The sequence below is a fragment of the Balaenoptera ricei genome, chromosome 13 (genome assembly GCF_028023285.1).
Source record: "Balaenoptera ricei isolate mBalRic1 chromosome 13, mBalRic1.hap2, whole genome shotgun sequence".
NCBI classification, from domain to species: domain Eukaryota; kingdom Metazoa; phylum Chordata; class Mammalia; order Artiodactyla; family Balaenopteridae; genus Balaenoptera; species Balaenoptera ricei.
In genome coordinates this window covers 71,529,848-71,554,170 of record NC_082651.1, presented here as the reverse complement: position 1 = coordinate 71,554,170, position 24,323 = coordinate 71,529,848, and the positions used below count along the sequence as shown (strand labels likewise).

Below are 24,323 nucleotides of genomic sequence, written 5' to 3'. Positions count from 1 at the left end.
TTTGCCCAAAAAATCAAGTCAGAGCTAGGAGCCCATAGGACAAGTGTAATATAACTGTCTTGCCTTCACCCCAAATACGGACAACAAGAGTCCATTCCTGTGACAGATTTAATGCCTTGTGACAGAGATCTGGAATGTTAGAGAATCTCGTTTCCAATAATCAGGTCTACATCATCTTCTTGCAAGAATGAGGCAGCTGTAGTTGCCAGAGTGATATTCACATGACCACTCTTGTCATTCACAGATGAGAGTAGTCCTGTGCCTTGTCCAGTTAGCCAATCCTGACTTACCTTTCAAGGTTAGCCTCCTGTCACCACCTCTGGAAAACCTTTCCTGACCCTCCTGGCTGCATTAGGTGCTGCTGCTCTCTGCTCCATCAGAGCCCTTTGAATGCCATTCTTGTTGCATTTGTCATACTCTCCTGTAAGTTTTTATTTTTTTGTCTGTCTCTTTCATCAGATTCTAAGTTCCCTGGGGTCAGTTTAATGTCTGGTGCATAAAAGATACTCAAAAATGGGTAAACTAGCAAATTTATGTTTGTTTTTCCCCCATCCAAAAGTAATTGCAAGGATTAGTGTTCTTAAGGTAGAATCATCTAAAGGGACTTCTGTCAAAATTTGTCACCTCCTGTCTTGTCAAATCAAGTGCCAAGAGGTGAAAACATGCCAAGGCAGTATACTAGTTATCTATTGCTATGTAATAAATTACTCTCACTTTATTATCTCTTACTGTTTCTGGTAAGAAACAGTGGTCAGGAATTTAGACAGGGCATATCTTGTCTCTACGTATGATGTCTAGGACCTCTGCTGGAAGGTTAGAGCAGGGGCTGGAATCATCAGAAGGCTCATTCACTTGCATGTCTGGCAGTTGATGCTGGCTATTGGTTGGGTGCTGTCAGCCAGAAAACCCCACGCATGGCCTTTCAATGTGACTTGAGCTTCCTTACAACATGGCGGCCGGAACCAAGAGCAAATGTCCTGAGGCAGAGAGGGCCAGGGCAAAGCCACTTTGTATTTATAACCTGCCCTCAGAAATCACATAGCATCACTTGTACCACATTCTATTGGTTGAGGCAGTTACAAAGGTCCATCCAGGCTTAAGGGAGGGAAAAAAGACTTCACCTCTCACTGAAGGAGTGTCAACATCACATTGTAAGTAGAGCCTGTGGGATGAATATATCCTGGTGTGGCCATCTTTGAAAAATGCAGTATGCCACAAGCAGTCATGGGGAAAAGGTCGAGTGCCTGTAAGACTCCTTCATGTGAGATAAGAGATATGAATCAAAGCAGATGGATTTCATGAAGGCAGTGAGTTTTTCCTGTACTTCCAGAGGGCAGGTAATTATAACTCTGTCAGGAATGAGGAGCTAGAGGAAGATTTAAGGCCTTGTGACAGACATCTGGAATGTTAGAGTCCTGTTTCCACTGCTCAGGTCTACATCATCTTCTTGCAAGAATGAGTCAGCTGTAGTTGCCAGGGTGACACTCATGTGAGCTGTCTTTGTTGAGGTCCTCTGTAGACTTGACCTTATTCCTGGCTCACTGTCACTCCAACATTACTCTTATCATAATTCTACATTATTTCATTATCCATATTGATGATACCCTGACCTTTAAGCTTCTTGACGTCCTCTCAGCTTCTTGACGTCCTCTCCCAATGATCTTGTCCTCCAAGGTTTTCAGCTACTCACTCCTATGATCTTTGAGTCATACCCTTGACTTTATCACTACCTCTTACTGCAGCCTTTTATGATCACTATTTAAGATGTTTGTTTCAGCTTCAATAATTCTTCAATGCCACAAGAACCTATAGTCACTTGATCCTACCACCCTTTCACTGTTGACCTCCTCCCCTACTAAGATCAAAAGTCCATCATTAGAGGGCTTCCCTGGTGGCGCAGTGGTTGAGAATCTGCCTGCCAATGCAGGGAACACGGGTTTGAGCCCTGGTCTGGGAAGATCCCACATGCCACGGAGCAACTAGGCCCGTGAGCCGCAACTACTGAGCCTGCGCGACTGGAGCCTGTGCTCCGCAACAAGAGAGGCCGCGATAGTGAGAGGCCCGTGCACTGCGATGAAGAGTGGGCACCGCTTGCCACAACTAGAGAAAGTCCTCGCACAGAAACGAAGACCCAACACAGCCAAAAATAAATAAATAAATAAAAAAGAATTCCCCTTCTCCACTTAAAAAAAAAAAAAAAAAAAAAGTCCATCATTAGAATCACCCCTTTTCATATGCTCTCCACTCCCTCGCCTTCTCCTTTTTCTTTGTATTCTCCTAACAAAGCCCAACCCTGACTAATCCTACCCACCCATACCCTCTACAGCTGCCACTATACAGCTACTGGTCTCATTCAAAATTCATGACAGTAACCTCAAGTGGGTCCTTAGTGGGGCCTGCAGTCAGACTTTCCCTGAAATAGGGAAGCAGAAGTACTGCCTCAGGCCACTCCCCCAGAGCTGTAACCCCACACCTTTGGGTTAGAGCCCACCATCTGCCAGGCATTGCTGCTCAGACCTAAACGCACACCCAGCCAACCTTATTCAGGACAATAAGAAATCCTCATCTGAAAACGGCTTCTCTCTGCTGACACCACAGCTTTCTGGTCGCTTCAAAACCAAAGTCTGGTGATGTGACATCCTCTCTGAAGGCACCCTTTCCATTTCGGCTTCATTTTCTGTACACTCAGCGTTGCTGAGAGAGCTATTTTGACATCTCCTTCTATTCTTAGCACCAAAGCACAAACTCACATATGTAGATAAACTGAAATTGAAAGAACTGCACATTCATTCTCCAAAGTCTTAGAAAAATCAAGAGTACTTGAGGGCTGGAGGTGCGAGGGGCTGTACCCAAGTCACTCCAGGGTGAGGTGGAGAGTGCCTGAGTAGGGGCCTGGAGGCTGTGACACTATGCAGATGTGTCACCTTGGGCAAGTCCCTTTAGCCGTCTGGGTTCCAACCTCGTCTGCAAAGCGAGGGTACTAGATGAGGTAATTCCTAAGGTCCTTTCTAGATCTTTCATTCTGACTTTGTCACAGGATGCTACAACATTCACATTTGCCCTTTTTTTTTCCCCTTTACTTCATTCATTCATCAGGTTTTCAGTCAAGTAAAGGCTCTGTTTAATGCTCAGAGGGTCAAAAATCAGTAGGACACAATCCCTGCCCTCTAGGGGCTCACATTCCTTACGGATATAAAGCTTGATATAATCCTATAGCTATGCCTTAATGGGATGAATGTCTTGGAGAAAGTATATTCAAAGTGGGATGAACAAAGTAGAAAAGGGGATTAGTTCTGGCTGTGGAGGATACAGTCCCTCACAGAGGAAATAGCATTAGAGAATAAGCATTCTTTTTTTTTTTTTTAATTTATTTATTTATTTTTGGCTGTGTTGGGTCTTCGTTGATACGCGCAGGCTTTCTCTAGTTGCAGCGAGCGCGGACTACCCTTCGTTGTGGTGCACGGGCTTCTCATTGCGGTGGCTTCTCTTGTTGTGGAGCACGGGCTCTAGGCGCGCGGGCCTCAGCAGTTGTGGCACGTAGGCTCTAGAGTGCAGGCTCAGTAGTTGTGGCCCTCGGGCTCTAGAGCACAGGCTCAGTAGTTGTGGCACACAGGCTTAGTTGCTCTGCAGCATGTGGGATCTCCCCAGACCAGGGATCGAACCCGTGTCCCCTGCATTGGCAGGCAGATTCCCATCCACTGTGCCACCAGGGAAGCCCGAGAATAAGCATTCTTAAATGACCTGGTGGGCTTGGCTGGAGTGGGGTGGGGGAGCCCAGAAACGTCATTCCAGTTACAAGAAAGGGTCCAAAGACATAGTGAATCTGGGAGATAAATTCTAAGTTTCCCATATGCCTGACCAGTAAGCACATGAGGGAGTGTGTCAGGGCATGAGGCTGGAAAAGACAGATTGGAACCTTCTCTTTTTCTTCTCATTCAGCAAAAATCTCTTTTTACAATTATCCCAAGTGTCTAAATTTTAAGTCAGGGCTTCTCTGCCGTTCTTGAAGTCTTACCCTCTCTAAGCTCTGCTTTGTGTTATATATATATTTCCTGAAATTTAGCCCTTTTATTTATTTATTTTTTTATTTTATTTTTTTTTTAAATGAAAGCTTCTTTATTTATTTATTTAATTTATTTTTGGCTGCGTTGGGTCTTCGCTTCTGTGTGAGGGCTTTCTGTAGTTGCGGCAAGTGGGGGACACTCTTCATCGCGGTGCGCGGGCCTCACTGTCGCGGCCTCTCTTGTTGCGGAGCACAGGCTCCAGACGCGCAGGCTCAGTAGTTGTGGCTCACGGGCCCAGTTGCTCCGCGGCATGTGGGATCTTCCCAGACCAGGGCTTGAACCCGTGTCGCCTGCACCGGCAGGCAGATTCTCAACCACTGCGCCACCAGGGAAGCCCTAGCCCTTTTATTTATGCCATCCTCCTGAAAATGTTCAAACATATCATTTATCAAATATTTCCATGTAATGTGTAGGGCGGCAAATAATAGCAGCTTTGTTTTACAGAGAGAAAAGCTAAAGTAAACATTGATTGCTCAGTATCATAGATTGCTCAATATCAGGTTAATAGACATGAAATATGCCTTGGGTCCTTCCTTCATGAAAATTCCAAGGCTTTCTTATTTCTTTAAAGTCAAGAAAAGTAAGTAATTGATTGACTGACCCGGGCAATCACATTGGGACAGTTTTAAGGGTTCGATTTTGAGTCAAATATGGCTTTAAGAAAGAACTAAATATTGTGAGCACCATTTAAAGTTAGGGAAGAAAGCATAACATAAATTACCACTCAGAATATGGGTTGGTAAGATTAAAATCTTCTTGAGCCCATGAGAACAGCTGCTTCTTTTTCCCAGTCTAATTGTTTCATAAGGAAACACTGTTGGCTTTTTTAAAGTCAGTGTGGGAGATAGTTGGTCACCCAGACTTCACAGGACAGTAGCGCCCCGGTGGGTCACTACCATCCAGGATTTGGCCTTCGAGATCCAAAAAGTTCAGCCATCCTCCAGAACTGCTCAGGGTTTAGAGGACTGACTGAACTCAGACAAGGTGTATGTTTATAAAGCAAGCTCTTTATATTGTGTCTCTAGCACCATCTACTGGGAAACAAAAGTGCCTTTATTAGAATTACATTAGAATGTGTCAGAAACCCAACTGGGAGCAAAGAGGAGAAAAGGGGAGGAAGAAGTTCAGAAGATTCTAAGAAACAGAGAATTAAGTACATTATATTGAAGTGACTTGTATATAGATGTAACCACTAAAACAAAAACACAAACTTTCTAAATTATCAGGAACAAACACAGACCATATTGTAAGATTTTTTTTAAAAAAGCGAGTAGAATTCATAAACACAGAAAGCATACCATAAAATATAATGACAAACTAAGAACAATTAGAATATACGTGTCATCTTAATGCCATAAAACGCCCCTATTAAACAGTCTCTCAGATTAAATCACAAAGCAAAACCCAACAGAATGCTGTTTACAAACCAAGTGACTCAGAAAGTTTGAAAATACAAGAATTCAAAAGCAAACCAAGCAAGTGAAAGCCGAAGTAGCAGGGGGTCTCAATGTAAACACCAGAAAAGGCTGATTTCAGGACAGAAAACATTCTGTTTTCTAAAGGATGCCATTCACAATGGATGCAATTCACAATGGAAGTTCACCAAAAAATGACCATATCTAAGACCATGAAAAAAACCTCAGGCAGTTTCACAAAATACAACACAGCCAATACTGACCTAGAATTTTTTTTTTTTTTCCTAGAAATGTTTTAACTCTCTCTTAATAATTCTTGGATCAAAAATGAAGTCAAACCCCAAAACTAAGGATATTTAGAAAATAAATATATAATTATTTATGTATAATGGAAATATATACATAACATATAGGAATATATAGTAAGCAAATATTATATTACAATTATCTATAATGGAAACTCCTACATGTGATATAGTTAAAATAATACTCAGAAAATTTTAGCACTACTTATATTAATCAAAAATTGTGAAATTAAATGAATTAGGCATCTAATGCAGATATTTGAAAAAGAATAATAAAATAAACCCAAGAGAACAAAAGAAAAATTAACAAAAATAAAAGAAATTATAATTTTGAAAAGAATCAGAAAAGGTAGTACTCATAAATCCAAGAGCTGCTTCATTGGAGGGAAAATACCCTCCAATAAAACAGATATAGCATAGCTAATCTATTCAGTCCACAGAATTAGATATGAGCATAGGCAAATAACCACAGACAGATGAAACCGAAAGGATCATAAATTATTTCTTTCCTCAACTCTTTGCAAATAAACATGAGAGTAATATAGATGAAATGGATAATTTTCTAGGAAAATATATAAATTTGCAATTGTGACCTCAAAAAGAAATTTTAAATAGATTATCATAGAAAAAATAGAGAAAAGTATGAGTGCATATGGAGTTGTCTAATGAAATACCTAGGAATAAATTTAGCAACAACCTCCAAGATAAACTGAGTGAAAAGTTCAAGGTGGAAACAGGCTGTGAGTTTGTGGATGTGCACGGACGTGCACTTAAATGCTTGGATATCCTTGTAGTATCTGTGGAAGGTGCATGAGAAACAAGTGACAATGGTTGCTTCTGTTGAAGGAAACTGGATCTGTAGGGAACAAAGACGAGAGAAATTCTTTTCACTGTAGAGTACGACTTTGTACCTTTTACATTTGTTATCTTTTAAATTGATTACATGTGTAAATATTACCTACACAAGAATTCTTTTTTGGAAAAGGAGAACCAAGACAAAGGAAATAGATGCTTTTAAAGGATGTTTCAAAAAGAATACCACTTAACTTTTCCTAAAGCTGACTCTGGTAAGAGAAGGATCCTCTTGGTTGAACAGTGGACACCAGACACTAGGATGGTCTTAGCCAGGCCTCCGTGTCTCCCTCAGGAGCTCTGGAACCCAGGCACCCTCGCGGCTCTGTGTGAACTCAAAGACCCCAGTCCTCACGTGCCAAAAAGACTACATTTCTGAGCAGAAGTTCTGAGTTAAGGAAGGGAAACCCTCTTTTCACCCAGAGACAGGACATTCATGTTTCTTAGTATTTAGGAACTCAGAAGCTGAACCAAATGCTTTAAATGGCTAAAAGTCAGTTCTCTTTTTCCTATTTAATTTTTTAATGGTAAGGTACAAGCTCCTCATTTTTCTTAGCCTCCTAAGATTCCAGCCCCACTTTGCATGCTGTATCTCTCCTCTAAAAATAGCAGGAACCAAGTTCCTAAAACATTATCCATCTGACCGCATGAAAGGAAAAATAACTCTCACCCTGAAAGAGTATGTTAAACACCTAATGTCTGTACTTACCTTCAAAATATATGATTCAGGTCTGGGACAATACAAAAACTTTTAAATGTACTAAACTGTATCATTGTGTAAGGCTCTGAAACAAGAGTCCCTTTCCTCTTTCCCCCTCAAGAAAGACTGGCCAGATTGCCTGGCCTGCTGCAGAGGAACCTGGGATTCTTTGTATTTGGGGAAGATCCTAGGACCAGGGGCTTCTCACTCCTAAGTGGGTCATACTTTTAGGGGGTGGGATGGGGTGCACCTCTGCCATCATCTGTTCCTAGGGTTTTCTAGGTGAGCTGCTCAGAGCTTGTACTGGCTTCACTCTGGCTTTTATATACATGTATTTTATGTTGTATACAGTTGACCCTTGAACAGTGCGGAGGTTGGGGCACTAACCCTCCATGCAGTCGAAAATCCACCTATAACTTTACAGTTGGCCCTCCACATCTGCAGATTCAACCAATCAAGGACAGTGTAGGGACTTTCCTAGTGGCGCAGTGGTTAAGAATCCGCCTGCCAATGCAGGGGACACGGGTTCGATCCCTGGTCCAGGAAGATCCCACATGCCGCAGAGCAACTAAGTCTGTGCGCCACAACTGCTGAGCCTGCACGTCTAGAGCCCGTGAGACACAACAAGAGAAGCCGCTGCAATGAGAAGCCCGCACACTGCAACGAAGAGTAGCTCCTGCTCTCCGCACTAGACAAAAGCCCATGTGCAGCAATGCAGCCAAAAAAAATAAAATTAAAAATTAAAAAGACAGTGTAGTACTGTAGTACGTGTTACTGAAAAAAATCCATGTATAAGTGGACCCGTGCATTTCAAAACCATGTTGTTCAAGGGTCAACGGTATATGTATATTTATTTTACGTGTGTGTGTGTGTGCGCACTTGTATTTATTGAGCTTCCCTCTGAAATAAAAAATTCTGCAGGAATGGGGTAGGGGGTGAAAGTCAGTGATTTAGTCCAGCTTATTTGTTGCACTGATGAAAAACCCCAGGCTCAGAGAAGTGATTTCATCTAACTTTACTTAATCTCTTTCCTCATCTGAGGCATTCTACCCTGCAACTGCTACTACTGCTGCTGCTGCTGCTGCTACTATTACAGTACACACACACACACTACCACCTTGTACTTAAGCTGTTTCCTCCACATCGATTATTCTTCAACCTTCTTCACCCATTCAACCTACTGTGACCTCACCTCAAGTCTCAGCTCAGCTAATAAACTTTTTTTTTTTTTTAATTTTATTTATTTATTTATTTATTTGGCTGTGTTGGATCTTCGTTTCTGTGCGACGGCTTTCTCTAGTTGCGGCGAGCGGGGGCCACTCTTCATCGCGGTGCACGGGCCTCTCACTGTCACGGCCTCTCTTGTTGCGGAGCACAGGCTCCAGACGCGCAGGCTCAGTAGTTGTGGCTCACGGGCCTAGTTGCTCCGCGGCATGCGGGATCCTCCCAGACCAGGGCTCGAACCCGTGTCCCCTGCATTGGCAGGCGGATTCTCAACCACTGCGCCACCAAGGAAGCCCAGCTAATAAACTTTTATCCATGAAATCTCCCCAGTCCGCCACATCTAAGCCAACCCAGTCACACTGCCTGTCTTCTTTCTCACAGCTGTGCCTCTATGGGAGCACTCTTCACACTCTGTGGTTATGAGCGGCTTATACGTCCTCTCCCTCCTTCAGACTGCAAGCAGCTTAAAAAGGCAGGTCATGTCTCATCTATGTATCAGCTCTGCCCAGCAGAGTGCCTGGCATACAGTAGGTGTTTAATGTGATGATCGATCAGACGAGTGACTGTGAATAGGCTCCTAGTCCATTGCCCTGGCTCTGTCATACTCCAGGAACATGCCTACGAGGAGGAATTCTTCCGCACATTCCCTGGGCTTTCTTAACTGAGCTAAATTCAGAATATTTGCGTACGTTGTTTAAGATGGCTCAGCCTAGCATCTAGGGAAGAACAGATCTGAAAGCTGGGAAGAGAATGAAAGGTGATAAAGCAAAATGGCACAATATTCAGAAGAATGTAAAACCCATGTTATAGCCTTTTGGCAAACATGTCTAAAGGACTGTTGAGAAATTTGCTCTCTCCCTTGGATCTCCAGAGAAATTACTCACAAGATAACGCTAATTCGTCTTTTTCACCCTCAAAGCCCTGATTTTTTTTTTTTGGCTGCACCGCGTGGCTTGCAGGATTTTAGTTCCCCAACCAGGGGTCAAATCCTGGGTCCTCGGCAATGAGAGTGCAGAGCCCTAAACACTGGACCGCCAGGGAATTTCCTCAAAGCCCTGATTTCTTGTTCAGTGGTTTTAGTAGAGCAGAAGATGTGGCAAATTATTTTCACATATTTTATCAACTCTAAGATGCCATCAGTTGTAAAGTTCACCATTATTTTACATTCCATGAAGGAAAAAAACCACCTCTGCCAGTTAAACCATGACATGACATGATTTCAGAGATTTTAAAATATGAAAATGAGGGAATTCCTGGCAGTCCAGTGGACTCTGCGCTTTCACTGTCGGGGCCCAGGTTCGATCCCGTGGGGGGAACTAAGATTCTGCAAGCCGAGTGGAATTATAATATATATATATTAAAAAATATATATATATAAATATATATTTTATAGCATATATATATATATATATATATATATATGAGAAAATGAGTGTCTTAAATTGAGGAAATATGGTATATCAATATCACAGGTTGTTGTTTGATGATATCAAGTTGTGTGGGTCTCAGTCTCATCTGTTACATGAGCAGTTTGGACCAGATGAGCTCTGAGAACCCTTCTGATCCCAACACCCTTGAGTTCTGTAACACCACGAAGGGATAGTCTTGACTGGGCATCATTTGTTGTGTAATAACCACCAAGATGGGGCTCCCATCCAGATTCCTTCTGTGCTTTGCCCTTTAAGAGTTGAGGGTCTTCACACTGCAGTGTCCTCCCTCAGGATTGGTCACCCACCCACATCATTGAAAAGAGGCTTCAGAATGTCCCACCTTGATAAGAACAAATATACTTATTAGAGGTTGAGGAATCTGGCTTACACATAGGAAGGGGGTGGTGATTGCCAACTATAACTCCTCCAAGAAGCACTCCTAGAGACACAAAGCTTTCATTCAAAGGATTGACTCTGGGCTTCCCTGGTGGCGCAGTGGTTAAGAATCCACTTGCCAATGCAGGGGACATGGGTTTGAGCCCTGGTCTGGGAAGATCCCACATGCTGCGGAGCAACAAAGCCCGTGTGCCACAACTACTGAGCCTGCGCTCTAGAGCCCGCAAGCCACAACTACTGAAACCCGCGAGCCTAGAGCCTGTGCTCCACAACAAGAGAAGCCACCGCAATGAAAAGACTGCACATTGCAATGAAGAGTAGCCCCTGCTCGCCACAACTAGAGAAAGCCCGCGCACAGCAACGAAGACCCAATGCAGCCTAAATAAATAAATAAACAAACAAACAAAGGATTGACTCTAAAATTGGCTAATAGTAGAGTGGCCATACATCCTAGTTTCCCCCCAACTGTCCCGGTTAACTCATTTGTCCCAGTGTTGTTATTAACAGTTCTATGTTTCAAGTCTACAGACTGATCAGGGAAGTGATTGGGGAAGAGTGGCTACCAGTGTCGCTTTGGCTAATAATGGCCCCAAATGGTTCGAAAATCACTAATCTCAGGAACACTGTTAGCATCTGGTTAGCCAGTACCAGGTATTAATGCTCAGTTATGAGCCCTGGGATAGTTCAGCATTAAAGCAAGAAATGTCAACAAGGAGGTTGACTCAATGGTTAGGACAACCATCACCCTTTATCCAACGTATTCCTTAACGGAAATTATGCGTTTCCTTGATTTTTGTACTTTTTTCACACTTGAATGATTCTGAGTGTTATAGCTACTGCATCTTGCAGTCAGTAACATTTTACAATTAAGGAGATCCAATAATTTATTCTTCTTAGGATCTGGACTCCTACCTCCTTTACAACTTGAAATGAAGGCTGGGAGGGTAGAACCAGTGGGTCTTTAGGATATAAAGGTTTTATTTAGGCATTTGTCACTCTTTTTTCTGCCTCTTTCCACCAGGAGAAGTTGCTCCAGTGCAGGGAACTGCATTTGACCTGAGGAAGCCAGTGGAGCTTGGAAAACACCTGCAGGAGTTCCACATGAATGGCTTTGACCACAACTTCTGTCTGAAGGGATCTAAAGAAAAGCGTTTTTGTGCACGGTAGGCACTTTTCATTTGCTGCCTGTACTTTTCATTTGCCTTTCATTTGTTGGGAAGAAAAGATGCCAACTCCTATTTGAGGAGCTTTTCCGCCGCCATATTAATGCCATTTACTATGCTACAGGGGACCAACTACCACATCCTATGTGCCTTTTCAAAGCTCCTATTCCATAGGTGAATACATCTCCCCCCTCCCCCATCACACCGTTTTCCCTGTGCCCCTACCTGGCATCCTGTCTCTTTGCTTCCCCTCTCCCCATCTCTGCCTGTTCTCTAAGGCCCTTTTTTTGTTAGAAGCCCCAACTCCTCCTGACTGAAGTCACCTCTGCTTTCCATGAACTTCCAGAGTCCTTCGTCCTTTCTTGATTTTTGATGTATGATTTGCCTACTTCCATGACAAGCTGGAGGTTGCATTTCCCTTATAGCACTCACCACCTCCAGCCTTGTCTGACAGGCGTCTGTGTCCGCATTCTCCTTCTCACTAAATTCCAAGTACCTTGTGCCATCTTATCTTTGTGAATCTCTACCTTTACCCTAACACCCTAATACCATGCTCGGCACTAACAAATAATCAATAAATGTTTGCAGGATGAACGGGTCTTAAATAAAGCAGAGAAAATAATTTAAGCTCTAACAGAAACAGAAAGAACTTCAAAAGCCTTCTCTTGCTCAGAGCCCCAGCACCAAGACCCCAGCTGTGTTCTTCTAGCTCAAGCCTGCTTTTCTCCTCTGTCCCTCCTATTCACATTTCTCTTTCCACGGCCCCCACGTGAGAAGACCCTCCGACCTCCCTGCTACTATTCAAATCCTGGCCTTTCTCTTTCCAAACATCTTTCCCCGAACCTCTTGGTTGACTACACATTGTGGGGATGTCTTACCTCGGTAAGTCTGTGAGACCCAGCCTTTCTTTATCTGTATATCCCTTTGACCCCAAGTATAGGACCAGGTGGGTACTCTCCCATCTGTAGAGGCCTGGTTTTTTTAAAAAAGGAAACAATTTGGCAGAAACCCAGAACAGATCTATTCTGCGGGGGATCTGGCTAAAGAGCCCTGCCTGCTCTAGCCCCAAGGGTGGCGGGCAGTTTAATTTGGAGAAGCATCTATTCTCTTTCAGAAGACATAGCTGGTTGTCTTGCCAGACCAAGCAGAGAGCTCCACCTCTTTATGAGAAAGTATCCCAGCCTAACTATCTGTCTCCAACCTGGCCACCCCCGACACACACAAACATATCTGACTGGGGTGAGTCCCTTTTGCCCTTCCCCAGAGAAGCCAAGCTCAGAGTGAGAAGTTGCTATTGGGGATCCTCAAAACCACCTACTCATGCCTCACCTAAGAGGCTGTGAGAAGTTCCCGCCATGCTCTTCTTACCTTTGTCTCCTCCGTATATGTTGTCCCTGCTCTGTGACTGGGTCTGATTCCTGTCTCAGAGCTGCTTCCCAGCTTTTCCCTGTCTGCTTTTCCACCCTGGACCTATATATATGTGGTCTGGCTTTATCCCTAGGGTCCATCATGCTGGGAGCGGGCGGGTACTGGAAGTGTACACCACCCAGCCGGGTGTCCAGTTTTATACGGGCAACTTCCTGGATGGCACACTGAAGGGCAAGAGTGGAGCAGTCTATCCCAAACACTCCGGTTTCTGCCTTGAGACCCAGAACTGGCCTGATGCAGTCAATCAGGTAAGTCTACAAGCCAGCTTGTTAGAGTGGTGGTGTGTCCAAGGTCACACTGGATGACAGAGGTCATAACACTCAAGTCAGACTTGATCTGTATGATTCAAAAATCTGTGTATGTTCTCTTCTCCAAGTCATGAACAACACAGGAAACTCTTAACCACATTACTAAGATGGCATTTACATGTTAAAAAAAATCTATTATTTTCTGCAACCACAGTGTTAAGATGATCCTCCAAATCTTTTCATCCTGTTTACTTCCTCATAACTTTCTTTTCTAGCTATTTTATAGAGTAATGCTCCTCAAAGCTCCAGCCCATAATAAGATGCTTGTAGCTTGCACCAGAATGTAAATCAACCCTGCTTCCTTAAGAAAGTCTTGCTGTGATAGTGTTTAGTGGTGTGGTTGATTTTCATTCTGGTTCAAGTTCTTTATCTCATTGCAAACCAATAATAAACAGTTCTTACACTGGCAACTGGTTCACAGAACTGCTCTAGAGACCAGTCCAAAAGCCATCCTGAATGGTTAAGGGTGCAACCTGGGCTGGCAAGGTGTAACCTGTATTGTTTTCCCCTTCACAGCCCCACTTCCCTCCTGTGTTGGTGAAGCCTGGTGAGGAGTATGACCACACCACTTGGTTCAAGTTTTCTGTGGCTTAAGGAAGTGTAAAGATGTGACCTGCTCCAGGGCCAGGCTGGGAGCCCCTTCCGCAGCCTGTCACCTATGCAGAGATGAGATGAAGATTTAGAGGCTTTAAAAGTGATCCTGTGAATTAAAATCATACAAATGGTAGCTGTCATGATAGTCAGTCTGAATAGATTCCTTTCCAAAGACTGGCTCCAGGCCAGGTCTAATGATCAGCTCTATTCTCTGTGCAGTGAAGAGGACCCAGCCATCAATGTCATCATCTAAGCCTTGACCGCAGCCCAGAAGTGGTAACTGAGCTCCTTGTGTTGGCTCCATCTCTCCGTTCTGCCTCTTTCTTTTCTACTTTTCACTCTTTCTTTCTTTGATCCTACTCTCATTCCTTTTCTTTTTCCTCCTTCTCTACCTTACACCACCTTGCACTGTGCAGCACTTTGGAGTTTTCAGAGGTCACTTAGCTCATTCAACCTGCTGGCAGAGGGACCTCTCTGCCCCGATACGGCAACAGATGATGGAAAAGTGAGCCAGCTGAGGCTTAGAGAGGATAAATGACCCACCTAAAGGCACAGAGCTAGGAAAAATTTTAGCCAGGACTCGAGGTCAGGTCATGTGAATTCAAGTCCCCTTTGCCTCCACTCGTCTTCCAGAGCATTCCGAGTGTCACTGATGGGCAAAGGGGGGTCTGACCCTTACTCTGTTAGAGCCATCCTTTCTTCCCAGATTCACTTTTGTAAGAAGCTTTAGTCTGTCTCTGAGCCTACAGATGGTGTGACTTAAAGTGCAAGATCAAAATGTCCAGGAAGAATCTGTAAATTTGATTCTCTGCCTTTGGGGTTAACTGAGAAAGCCCAGCCCAGCCAAGGCATGGGAAGGAAGCCATTGGAGACAGGAGCTGTGTTAGTGTGAGGAAGGCCTTGACTGAGGATTGCACATTGCACCGAGAACAGATGTTGTGTTATGTAGATCAGCCTGGGCTTCCCTCCTTTCCTGAATTACTGAATCATCAGTGATGGGTTTGGGTTGGTGGTTTTTAAAGAAATGTATCTTATACTATTATACACTAATAATCGGTTGAAATAAAATCAAAATCTGCATCTTCAGAAAACTCCCAGTTTCTTCACTTATCTTTAGATCTGTCAGGCATGGACCTCTGGGAAATGGACCAAATATAAATGGTGTGTTCTGGATTCTACCATACTCTCCAATACAGCCCCAGCATCTTCCTGGAGGAACACTACTTAAATGGCAGCCTATGGAAATTCCTATACTTCCCCTCTCTCTTAGCAACAAAAATAAACCAGAGTGTTTATTTTTTAATTCATTTCAGCATGGATTTTCTGAGTACCTATTGTGTACACAGTTCTCTCCTGGGTTTAAGGGGTTCAAGAGGTAATGTCCAAGATGTAGTTATGTCCCTTAGAGATATCACAGTCTCTCTGGGGAAAACAAGACTAATAGTAACAACCAGATGATGTAGAATTGCACCATGACGGAGCTGGGAGCCCTGAGCACTAACTTTGCTCCTGGCTTTTACTACATGGGCAAACAATCTAATTTCATTTGGCCTCAGTTTTCTCACCTGTAAGGCAAAGGGATTCGACTGTAATTACCTGGAAGGTGAGTATATGTCTGCAGGCTGGAACTAAAGCTAGCCACTAGTGCAATTCATGTGAGGTGGTGAAAACAAACATGGTACTCAATATGGAAAACACCATATTATATAACTACAGAATTATTAAAGCCTTGTTGAAAATGCAAATAGCCACTCAAATGCAACCCCTCCCCCAAGAGTAAGTCTCCAGGTCCCCAGGAGTCCATGCCTTCCTTGTAGAGTCCATACAACCCTCTACCCACAACCAGACTAGTGCTGTATTATTCTGAGTACCGATCTTTCACAGGTGAGCATATTATTGACTTCAGTTCAACATCTATGGATTCCTGTTTCTTTCAAATTCATATGACACAAGTTCTTATTATTAACTGTGAGATTTTCATTTTTCCAGTTCCCACTCATTTTGCCTAACAAGGTAAGATGTGGTCCAGTGGTTAAGACACACTTCCAGTGCAGTGGGTGCAGGTTCAATCCCTGGTCGGGGAACTGAGATCCCACATGTAGCCAAAAAAAAAAAAAGTAGAACTTGAAAAAATACAGAACTACCAGCAGAAGAAAGGAGGGAAGCACAGCATATACCCTCTTCCCTAGCCAGTTCCCATTATAACCATTTTAAACAACTGGATCAGTTTGCAGTGGGCTTTCTGGATATTTTCAACAGGACTGCAGTCCTTTTCCAATCGAGGAATTTATTATCTTCCTTTAAGTTCCAACTTCTCCAATTACTCAAATCGTAATTAAACTCTCAGATGGTCTGGGTAGCACTGCCAGCTGTAGCTGGCAGTGTAAGGAAGTCAGCAAATCCTCTCTTCAAATGTAGAAGGAAATTGACAAAACAGTTCCAGTGCTCTGGGAACTGACCCAAAACATACAACCCAAGACACGTTTTTGTGTAAAAAACTGCTGAACTTTGAGTAGGAACAGTGGAAGACTGTGGCATCCTTGCCTGGGGCTGCTCCCATTCCCTTTATTCCCCCAGCTCAGTCACTGTGGAGCTTCTGCCAGAGCAAAACAGAACACGAAGACCAGAAGATTGCTATGGTCAGAAGGCGGGGGAGGTTCTCATTTTGGAGTGGTAGGTGATATCCATGCCCAACTGCTTTGTCAATAAAAATAATGATCTTGGTGCTACGAGAGCTGGGAGGGTTGATGGCTCTACTAGCCTGAGTTTGCAATTATGGTTGGAGCAAGCAGATTTCTGGGTGATCAGAGGCTACACACATGCATAGCAGAGACCAGAGAGGGCCAAGCTATTCATACACTCCTAGCCAACCCTGAGGCCGCATGCATGTGCAGAGGAAATTAAAAGGGACTTAGCAAAAATAAAACAGACTTGAAAACAGCCTAAACACTGAATCAACTCCCTACCTTCACATAGATCCATCAGCAGATGCTAGAAATCTGGTTGAGGTGTCTGAGCACGACGACCATCCAGTTGCTAACCACTAAGCAAGCTATGCAGACACAGGGCAACCCCTACAAAGCTGAGCTTAAAAATAAACACAGGGACCTCCCAGGTGGTCCAGTGGTTAAGACTCTGCACTTCCACTGCAGGGGGCATGGGTTCGATCCCTGGTCAGGGAACTAAGATCCCGCATGCTGCTTGGCACGGCTAAAAAAAAAAACTCTGAGGAGTCCTATAGGACAGGGGTCCCTGACCCCTGGGCTGCACAGCAGGAGGTGAGCAGTGGGCGAGCCAGCAGAGCTTCATCTGCCACTCCCCATCATTTGCATTCCCGCCTGAACCATCCCCCGCCCACCCCCACCCACCCCCACCCCCCACCCCAGGTCCACGGAAAAGTTGTCTTCCACAAAACTGGTCCCTGGTGCCAAAAAGGTTGGGGACCACTGCTGCAGGGAATAAAACTTGTTTTTAAAGAAAAAGAAACTATTAAAAATAAACACAAGAATGTTTTCAGAAATAACAAAAATCACTGAATAAGAGATTACAAAAAAGAACCAAGCGAAATTCTGAGGTTGAAATGTACAGTAACAAATGACAATTCCAACTACAGAGGCTCAGAAGCAGATTAAAGATGGCAGAAAAAAAAAAGTGAACTTGAAGATAGATCAATAGCAATTATTCAATCTGAAAAACAGAAAAAAAAGACTGAAGAAAATGGAAGAGAACCTCAGAGATCTGTGGCACAACAATAAGCACATCAACATACGTGTAATGGAGGTCCCAAAAGTAAAGGGACAGAAAAATATTTCAAAAATTAATGGCAAAAAACTCCCCAAATTTGATGAAAACCATTAATCTATACATCCAACAAGTTCAATAACTCCAACAAGGATAAATACAAAGAGATCCCCACCTAGATATGTCATATTTATTTATTTGGGTGGGGGGGCTGCGTTGGGTCTTCGTTGCCGCGCACGGGCTTTCTCTAGTTGTGGTGAGCGGGGGCTACTCTTCATTGCAGTGCATGGGCTTCTCATTGCAGTGGATTCTCTTGTTGCAGAGCATGGGCTCTAGGCGCAAGGGCTTCAGTAGTTGTGGTGCACAGGCTTAGTTGCTCCACAGCATGTGGGATCTTCCCGGAGCAGGGCTCGAACCCGTGTCCCCTGCATTGGCAGGCAGATTCTTAACCACTGAGCCACCAGGGAAGTCCCAGATACGTCATACTTAAACTGTTAAATGCCAAAAAGCAAAAAGAAAATTTGAAAGCAAGAGAAAGACGTCTCGTCACTACGGAAGACCACCAGTACAATTAACACCTGACTTCTCATCTGAAACAATGGAGTCCAGGAGGCAATAGAATGACATAGTCAATGTGCTTAAAAACCAAGGATTCTATATCACCCAAAACTACCCTTCAAATGCAGAAGTGAAATAAAAACATTCCCAGATAGGGACTTCCCTGGTGGTCCAGTGGTTGAGACTTCACCTTTCAATGCAGGTGGTGCGGGTTCAATTCCTGGTTGGGGAGCTAAGATCCCACATGCCTCGGGGCCAAAAAACCAAAACGTAAAACATATGCAATATTGTAACAAATTCAATAAAGACTTTAAAAAAAATGGTCCCCATCAAAAAAAACTTTAAAAAAAAAAAAAAATTTCCCAGATAAACAATTGGAAAACTCATTGCTAGCAGAGCTGTCTTACAAGAAATACTAGAGGAAGTCTTTCATGCTGAAACGAAATTAAGACAATAACTCGAATCCATGGAAAGAAATGAAGAATATCAGAAACAGTAAATCTTCTCATCTTTTCTTTTAAAGACATAAGGTTGTATGAGGCAATAATTAAACACTGTATCATTGAGTTTATAATATACAATATAGCACAGGGAGGGAAGTTCAAGAAAAGAAAATATACTGGAGCAAAATTTCTATATTTTACCAGAATATTAATCTGAAGTAGGGACTTCCCTGGTGGCGCAGTCATTAAGAGTCCACCTGCCAACGCAGGGGACACGGGTTAGATCCCTGGTCCAGGAAGATCCCACATGCTGCAGAGCAACTAAGCCTGTGTGCCACAACTACCGAGCCTGTGCTCTAGAGCCCGAGAGCCACAACTACTGAGCCTGCATGCTGCAACTACTGAAGCCCGCAAGCCTAGAGCCCATGCTCCGCAACGAGAGAAGCCACCTCAATGAGAAGCCCGCACACTGCAACAAAGAGTAGCCCCTGCTCGCCGCAACCAGAGAAAGCCAGCGAGCAGCAACAAAGACCCAACACAGCCATAAATAAATAAATAAATAAATAAATAATCTGAAGTAGATTATGATAAATTAAGAGCCAACCACTAAGGAAATAACTCAAAAATACAGTCAAAAAAGAAATCAATAGGAATTTAAATAGTACACTAAAAAAATGTTTAATACAAAAGAAAGCCATAAAAGGAGGAAGAGAAAGACAGGAGGCATATAGAAAACAACAAAATGGCAATTATAAATCCAACCATATCAATATTCTATATGTAGATGGTTTAAACAAACCAAAAGGCGGTTTGTCAGACTGAATTAAAAAGCAAGATCGAGCAACTATAGTTGATCCTTGAAGTACCCCACCACCATGACCACCAAGTCAAAAATCTACATGTAACTACAGTCAGCCATCTACATCTGTGGTTCTGCATCTGCGGACCACGTAGGTATGTAGAATCTATTGAAAAAATATACACGTGTAAGTGGACCATGTTGGTCAAACCCACGCTGTTCAAGGGTCAACTGTATACGTACCAATAAGCTGAAAGTAAATGGAAGGAAAAAATATACCACACAAACATTAACCATAAAATAGGCAGAGTGGCTGTATCAGAAAAAATAGACTTTAAAACCAGAAATAGTACTAGAGAGATATTTTATAAGGATAAAAACATCAATATATCAGGAAGATATAACAATTATAAATGTATATAAATGCATGCATGCAATAGAGCCTTAGATGCTTTGAAGCAATTGTGACGAGAGGCCATGTCTGGAGTTGACTTAGTGTTGGATATAACCCAATAGTTCTGATAAATACTCCTTCAAATCTCTTGAACAGAATGTTAACTTTTTAAAAAATGAGTATTTCTTTGAGCACAGTGACCTCTACTGGCACTAATATAAACCCCTTTTTCATAGAAAGGTTCCATTCCCGCATAGGGTCATTTGGTTAGAGAAAGGATCAGAGAATCCTAGAGGATCTACTGTAGAATCCTCCTTTGAATCACATGTGCGTGCTGCTAACTTTCTAATAGCAATAAGCTAGGCCAGTCTGTCTAATAACTAGTGAAGTAGGAGCTGGTTAGCTAGCACTTGTCTTTAAGCAGTTTTCAATTTTGGTTGTATATTAGAATCACCAAGGGAGATTTTTAGAATATTAATGCCCAACCTTCACCCTCAGCAACTGATTTCATTAGAACGTTTTTAAAGCTCCCTGGGTGATCCTAATTTGTAACCAGGCCTGAGAACAACTGCCCTAGTGTAAAAGCTTTCCTCATTACTGCCTCATAACATTCACCAGTATTTTGAGTGAATTAGTCTGTTTAGCTAGAATTTGCTCTCTAGCTTCAGGAAGTACTTCCTCAAGAATGAGTTACAGAGAAACAATCTTCCCAGATCAAAAGTATGTCTTGGTAAGGCCCTGGCAACCCTACTAATAATCCTGGTACTCAAGATCTTCAGAGATAATTATTTTGAAGATTGTAAACAGTTAAAGAGAAACGTGGGAATTCCCTGGTGGTCCAGTGGTTAGGACTCCAGGCTTTGACTGATGAGGGTGTGGGTTCAACCCCTGGTCGGGGAACTAAGATCCTGAGAGCCGTGCAGCGTGGTCAAAAAAAAAGAGAGAAAAGAGAAATGTCTAAACCGGGTGTTGGCAAACATTTTCTCTAAAGGTCAAGAGAGTAAATATTTTAGGCTTTGTGACACTTACAGTCTGCAATTACTCAACTCAGCCACTGTAACACAAAAAGTCACAGGGTACCCGTTCTTAGGCAAAGGAATTCTTGTTATAGGGGCCCAGGAACTCTGGTGATGGTCCAACAATGTCAATGACCAAGATAAACAGACCCATCTACCTTTACCTCTGCCACAGAGATTATTTCTATTTCTTTACAGCCAGACTTTTTATTCTTAGCAGCGAAATGATTCATTTTCTAGAATCCAGGTTTCTTAAAGATATATTATAAACCAAGATAAAAACAGGGTCTTTGTATAGAATCATATCCAGCCATCTTCAAGCTTCAGTCACTAAGAACCCAGGGAATCTACAGAGGTGGAGAGGACATAACCTCAGGCATCTGACAGTCGTAAGAAATGGATGACTTGACCTTCCTTATGTAGGTTAAGCTGACTCACCTAGGCTCACCAGTTCTTGGGGTGTTAGTAAGTTTGTACCCTTTCTGCAGAGAACTTTCTGCACAGAAATTTCCCACACCCTTTCTGGGCAGAACTCTCAGCGTTAAGCCAGATGAGGGGATAAAAACCTTGCACTGGAGTTGCAGAGTAGAGCTGGGCATTGTAAATAGCAGCCTAAGGATCTAAATCCCCTGCAGGCAGATTCAGACAGGAGTCAGTCTTACAGGTAGCTAAACTGAAAAAATGGACTTTTAATTGAAATGGTGATTAATTATAAAGGTCTCACAGGAGAGAGGAGGTTCCAATTTTCTGTTTGGTTTAATAGATTAGAATTCATTCATTCATCCATGAATTCACTTTTCATTCATCAGATATTTAAGTGTTAATAAGCAAAAGGCAATGAAGAAACAGAACAAGGCCTGGTATCTGCTGTCACAATTTGTCTTGTGGTAGCATACCGACGGAGAAGTAAACAGGCAATTACAGTCTCCTACTATAGACAGTGTGTTGAGAGCAAGGGAACCTAAACCAGACTTGAACACATGGCAATTTATAGTGGGGGGAAAACATGTATTTTACCACAATTAAAACAAGCTATGCTGAGACACCATTTTTCAACACAAGATTGGTAAAAATCAACAAGGTTGACAGTCCACCATGTGGTTACACCATGTGTACCAAATGGGCAATGTCAGAGAGAAACAGGCACTCCCATCCATTTCCACCAGGGCAAATAGTACCTAGCAAAAATATAAATGCACGGAGCCTTTGACCCAGCAATTCAACTTCTAGGAATTATCCTAGATACAGAGTCACATGTGCAATGTATTATACAAGGTTATTTACTGCAGCATTATAATAGTAATTAGAAACAACCCTCATATCCATTAGTAGGGAACTGATTCAATTCCTGTCACTCTTTGCTCAAAAACTCTCCCAAAGAAAACAGCGAGTCCCTCCCAAAGGACACAAAGTCCTACATGATCTGTATCTTACATCCCTTCCCTTCCTATGCCATCTCTTCCCACGCTCCCCTCTGTTCACTTCCTACTGGCTTCCTTACCCTCCAACAGCTCAGACTACTTTAGGGCCTTTGCATCAACGGTGCCCTCCGAAGTTGGTGTAACTGTCTATCTGGCTCCAATGTTGTTGCTGTCAGAGGCCTCCTGAGACCACCCTTTACGCGACAGCAACCAATCCCCTGTCCTTTCTGTTTCATCATTCTCCCTATCAGTTATTACCCACCTGATATTTGTTCATTTTGTCTCTCCAGAACTCCAGCTCCATGAAGATAAAGACTTTGTTCACTTCTATATTCCAAAGCTAGTAGTACCTGGCACATTGAAGGGGCACAAAAGTTTAATGCATAAATTATGCACCATCCAAGCAACTAAATAGTATGCAACTTAAAAAAAAAGTGCCATTTTTACTTATACGAAAGATCTCCAAGATATTAAATGAGAAAAACAAGGTGTATGTATTTTGTGTTAAAAGAAAAAAGGAAAGTGGGAATTCCCTGGTGGTCCAGTGGTTAGGACTCAGAGCTTTCACTGCTGGGGTCCAGGTTCAATCCCTGGTCAGGGAACTAATATCCCACAAACCACACGGTGTGGCTAAAAAAAAAAAAAAAAATCTATGTGTACTCAGGCTATGTAACTGACAACAATAGTTGCCTTTGGGGAGGTAACTGGGCAGCTGAGAGTCAGGGGTAGGAGGGGTAGCGAGTCTTCTCACTGTATACACATCGAGTATACTACCAAATCAAAAAATGGAAAATAGGTTGGGCCAGCAGCCTGTGGGAAAAGTAAAAAGCATTAGGTTTGAGAAGTGGCCTTGAGGGCTGTGCTCTAGAACTACCCTTCTATCTAGCATCTTTTCCCCATTAAGTCTGGAAAGAAAATAGCTTATTAACTAGGACCAAGGGTTATTTTGTTCTTTTACTTCCTGACTCTTCCATAATGTGGTCTTGTTTTAAGGGAGCAGGAAAGGTGCTTTATTGATTAAAAAAGTTAGGGCTTTGAAACCATTAAGTAGGAATCAAACTTTCCCTACCTTTTAGCTGGTTAATAGTACGATATTGTTACCAATCTCCCTAAGCCCATTTCCTCTTGTATGAGATGGGGTTTTTAACAGTATTAATTTGTTGTGAGGATTAAGTGACAATGTCCTTTGACATTTTTTACTAGAATGGTATCCTAAAGGTGCTTTTCTTCCCCACCTTTTAGATCTGGATATAACAGCTTTAATACCACCATACCTTAAACCTAGGCATCTTTGTCTCATTTCTTCGTCTTGTCACCAGTTCTCACCACCCTCCGAACACTCCAACACCAGCCAGGCCCCGAGTATTTCTTGCTACTTTGACCTTCTTTGCCTTCATGTCTTTCCAGCTAAAAAATTATGCATACATCTTTTAGGCTATACTATACAGCCCTCCCCTGCAAAAGTCTCCAAGCAATTGTTGCTCACTCAGAGCCAGATCTAATGAATTCTTTGCTCCTGTCCTTCACTGATAACTCATTGCCAACATGTTAGTTTCAGAGCTTTCAATTCCTACTTAAGCTTAATATATCCTGGAAATCACTGCGTTCCTTTAGACTTTGAGATAGGCTACACAAAGACAAAAACCACAATCCCACACTACCATTCATTTAACCCAAAGTCACAAATTGATGGTATTTCAAGACCCCCTCAAATTTTATTCTTTGTCCTCAGGAGAGGGGACATGGTAAAATGGTAGGACCACACTTTAACTTGATACTTAGCTTAATTCAAAGCCCAAAGGAGAACTACCAAAGTGAAGTCATGAGTTATGCTTTACCTACCTCTATACCTAGGAGAGAGAACCAAGGTAAGGTTCATTGCCCAAAGCACTCAATGTCTGATGTGTTCAATTAGCTACCAATCAATGCCAGGTTAATAATTTAGAAGCAATGAGTTTAGACCAGCACTTTTCAAGTCAATCACAATCAATTTAGCAGTCCCAACCTCTAAACAAAAAAAAGGTGCACTAAACCGATGTATCATTTTAAGATGTATACTAAACACAGGGGTA

The 24,323-nt window shown here is 42.7% G+C and overlaps 1 protein-coding gene and 1 long non-coding RNA gene across 4 annotated transcripts in view; one reads left to right on the top strand and one right to left on the bottom strand.

Moving 5' to 3' along the window:
• GALM (galactose mutarotase) overlaps positions 1–14,970 on the top strand; it is a 99,375-nt gene extending 84,405 nt beyond the window's left edge. For all 3 annotated transcript variants that reach the window (XM_059943567.1, XM_059943568.1, XM_059943566.1), the window contains 3 exons: positions 11,408–11,549; positions 13,051–13,225; positions 13,802–14,970. In XM_059943567.1, the coding sequence (XP_059799550.1) occupies positions 11,408–11,549; positions 13,051–13,225; positions 13,802–13,879 (395 nt within the window). In that variant the 3' untranslated portion in view covers positions 13,880–14,970. The remainder of the gene's footprint in view (positions 1–11,407; positions 11,550–13,050; positions 13,226–13,801) is intronic.
• On the bottom strand, positions 6,430–23,713 carry LOC132377363 (uncharacterized). Its single transcript, XR_009506607.1, has 3 exons — positions 23,526–23,713; positions 22,514–22,601; positions 6,430–6,640 (listed from the first exon to the last, which is right to left on the bottom strand). It is a non-coding gene; the product is annotated as an uncharacterized LOC132377363 (long non-coding RNA).
• Between the last annotated feature and the right edge of the window lie 610 nt (positions 23,714–24,323).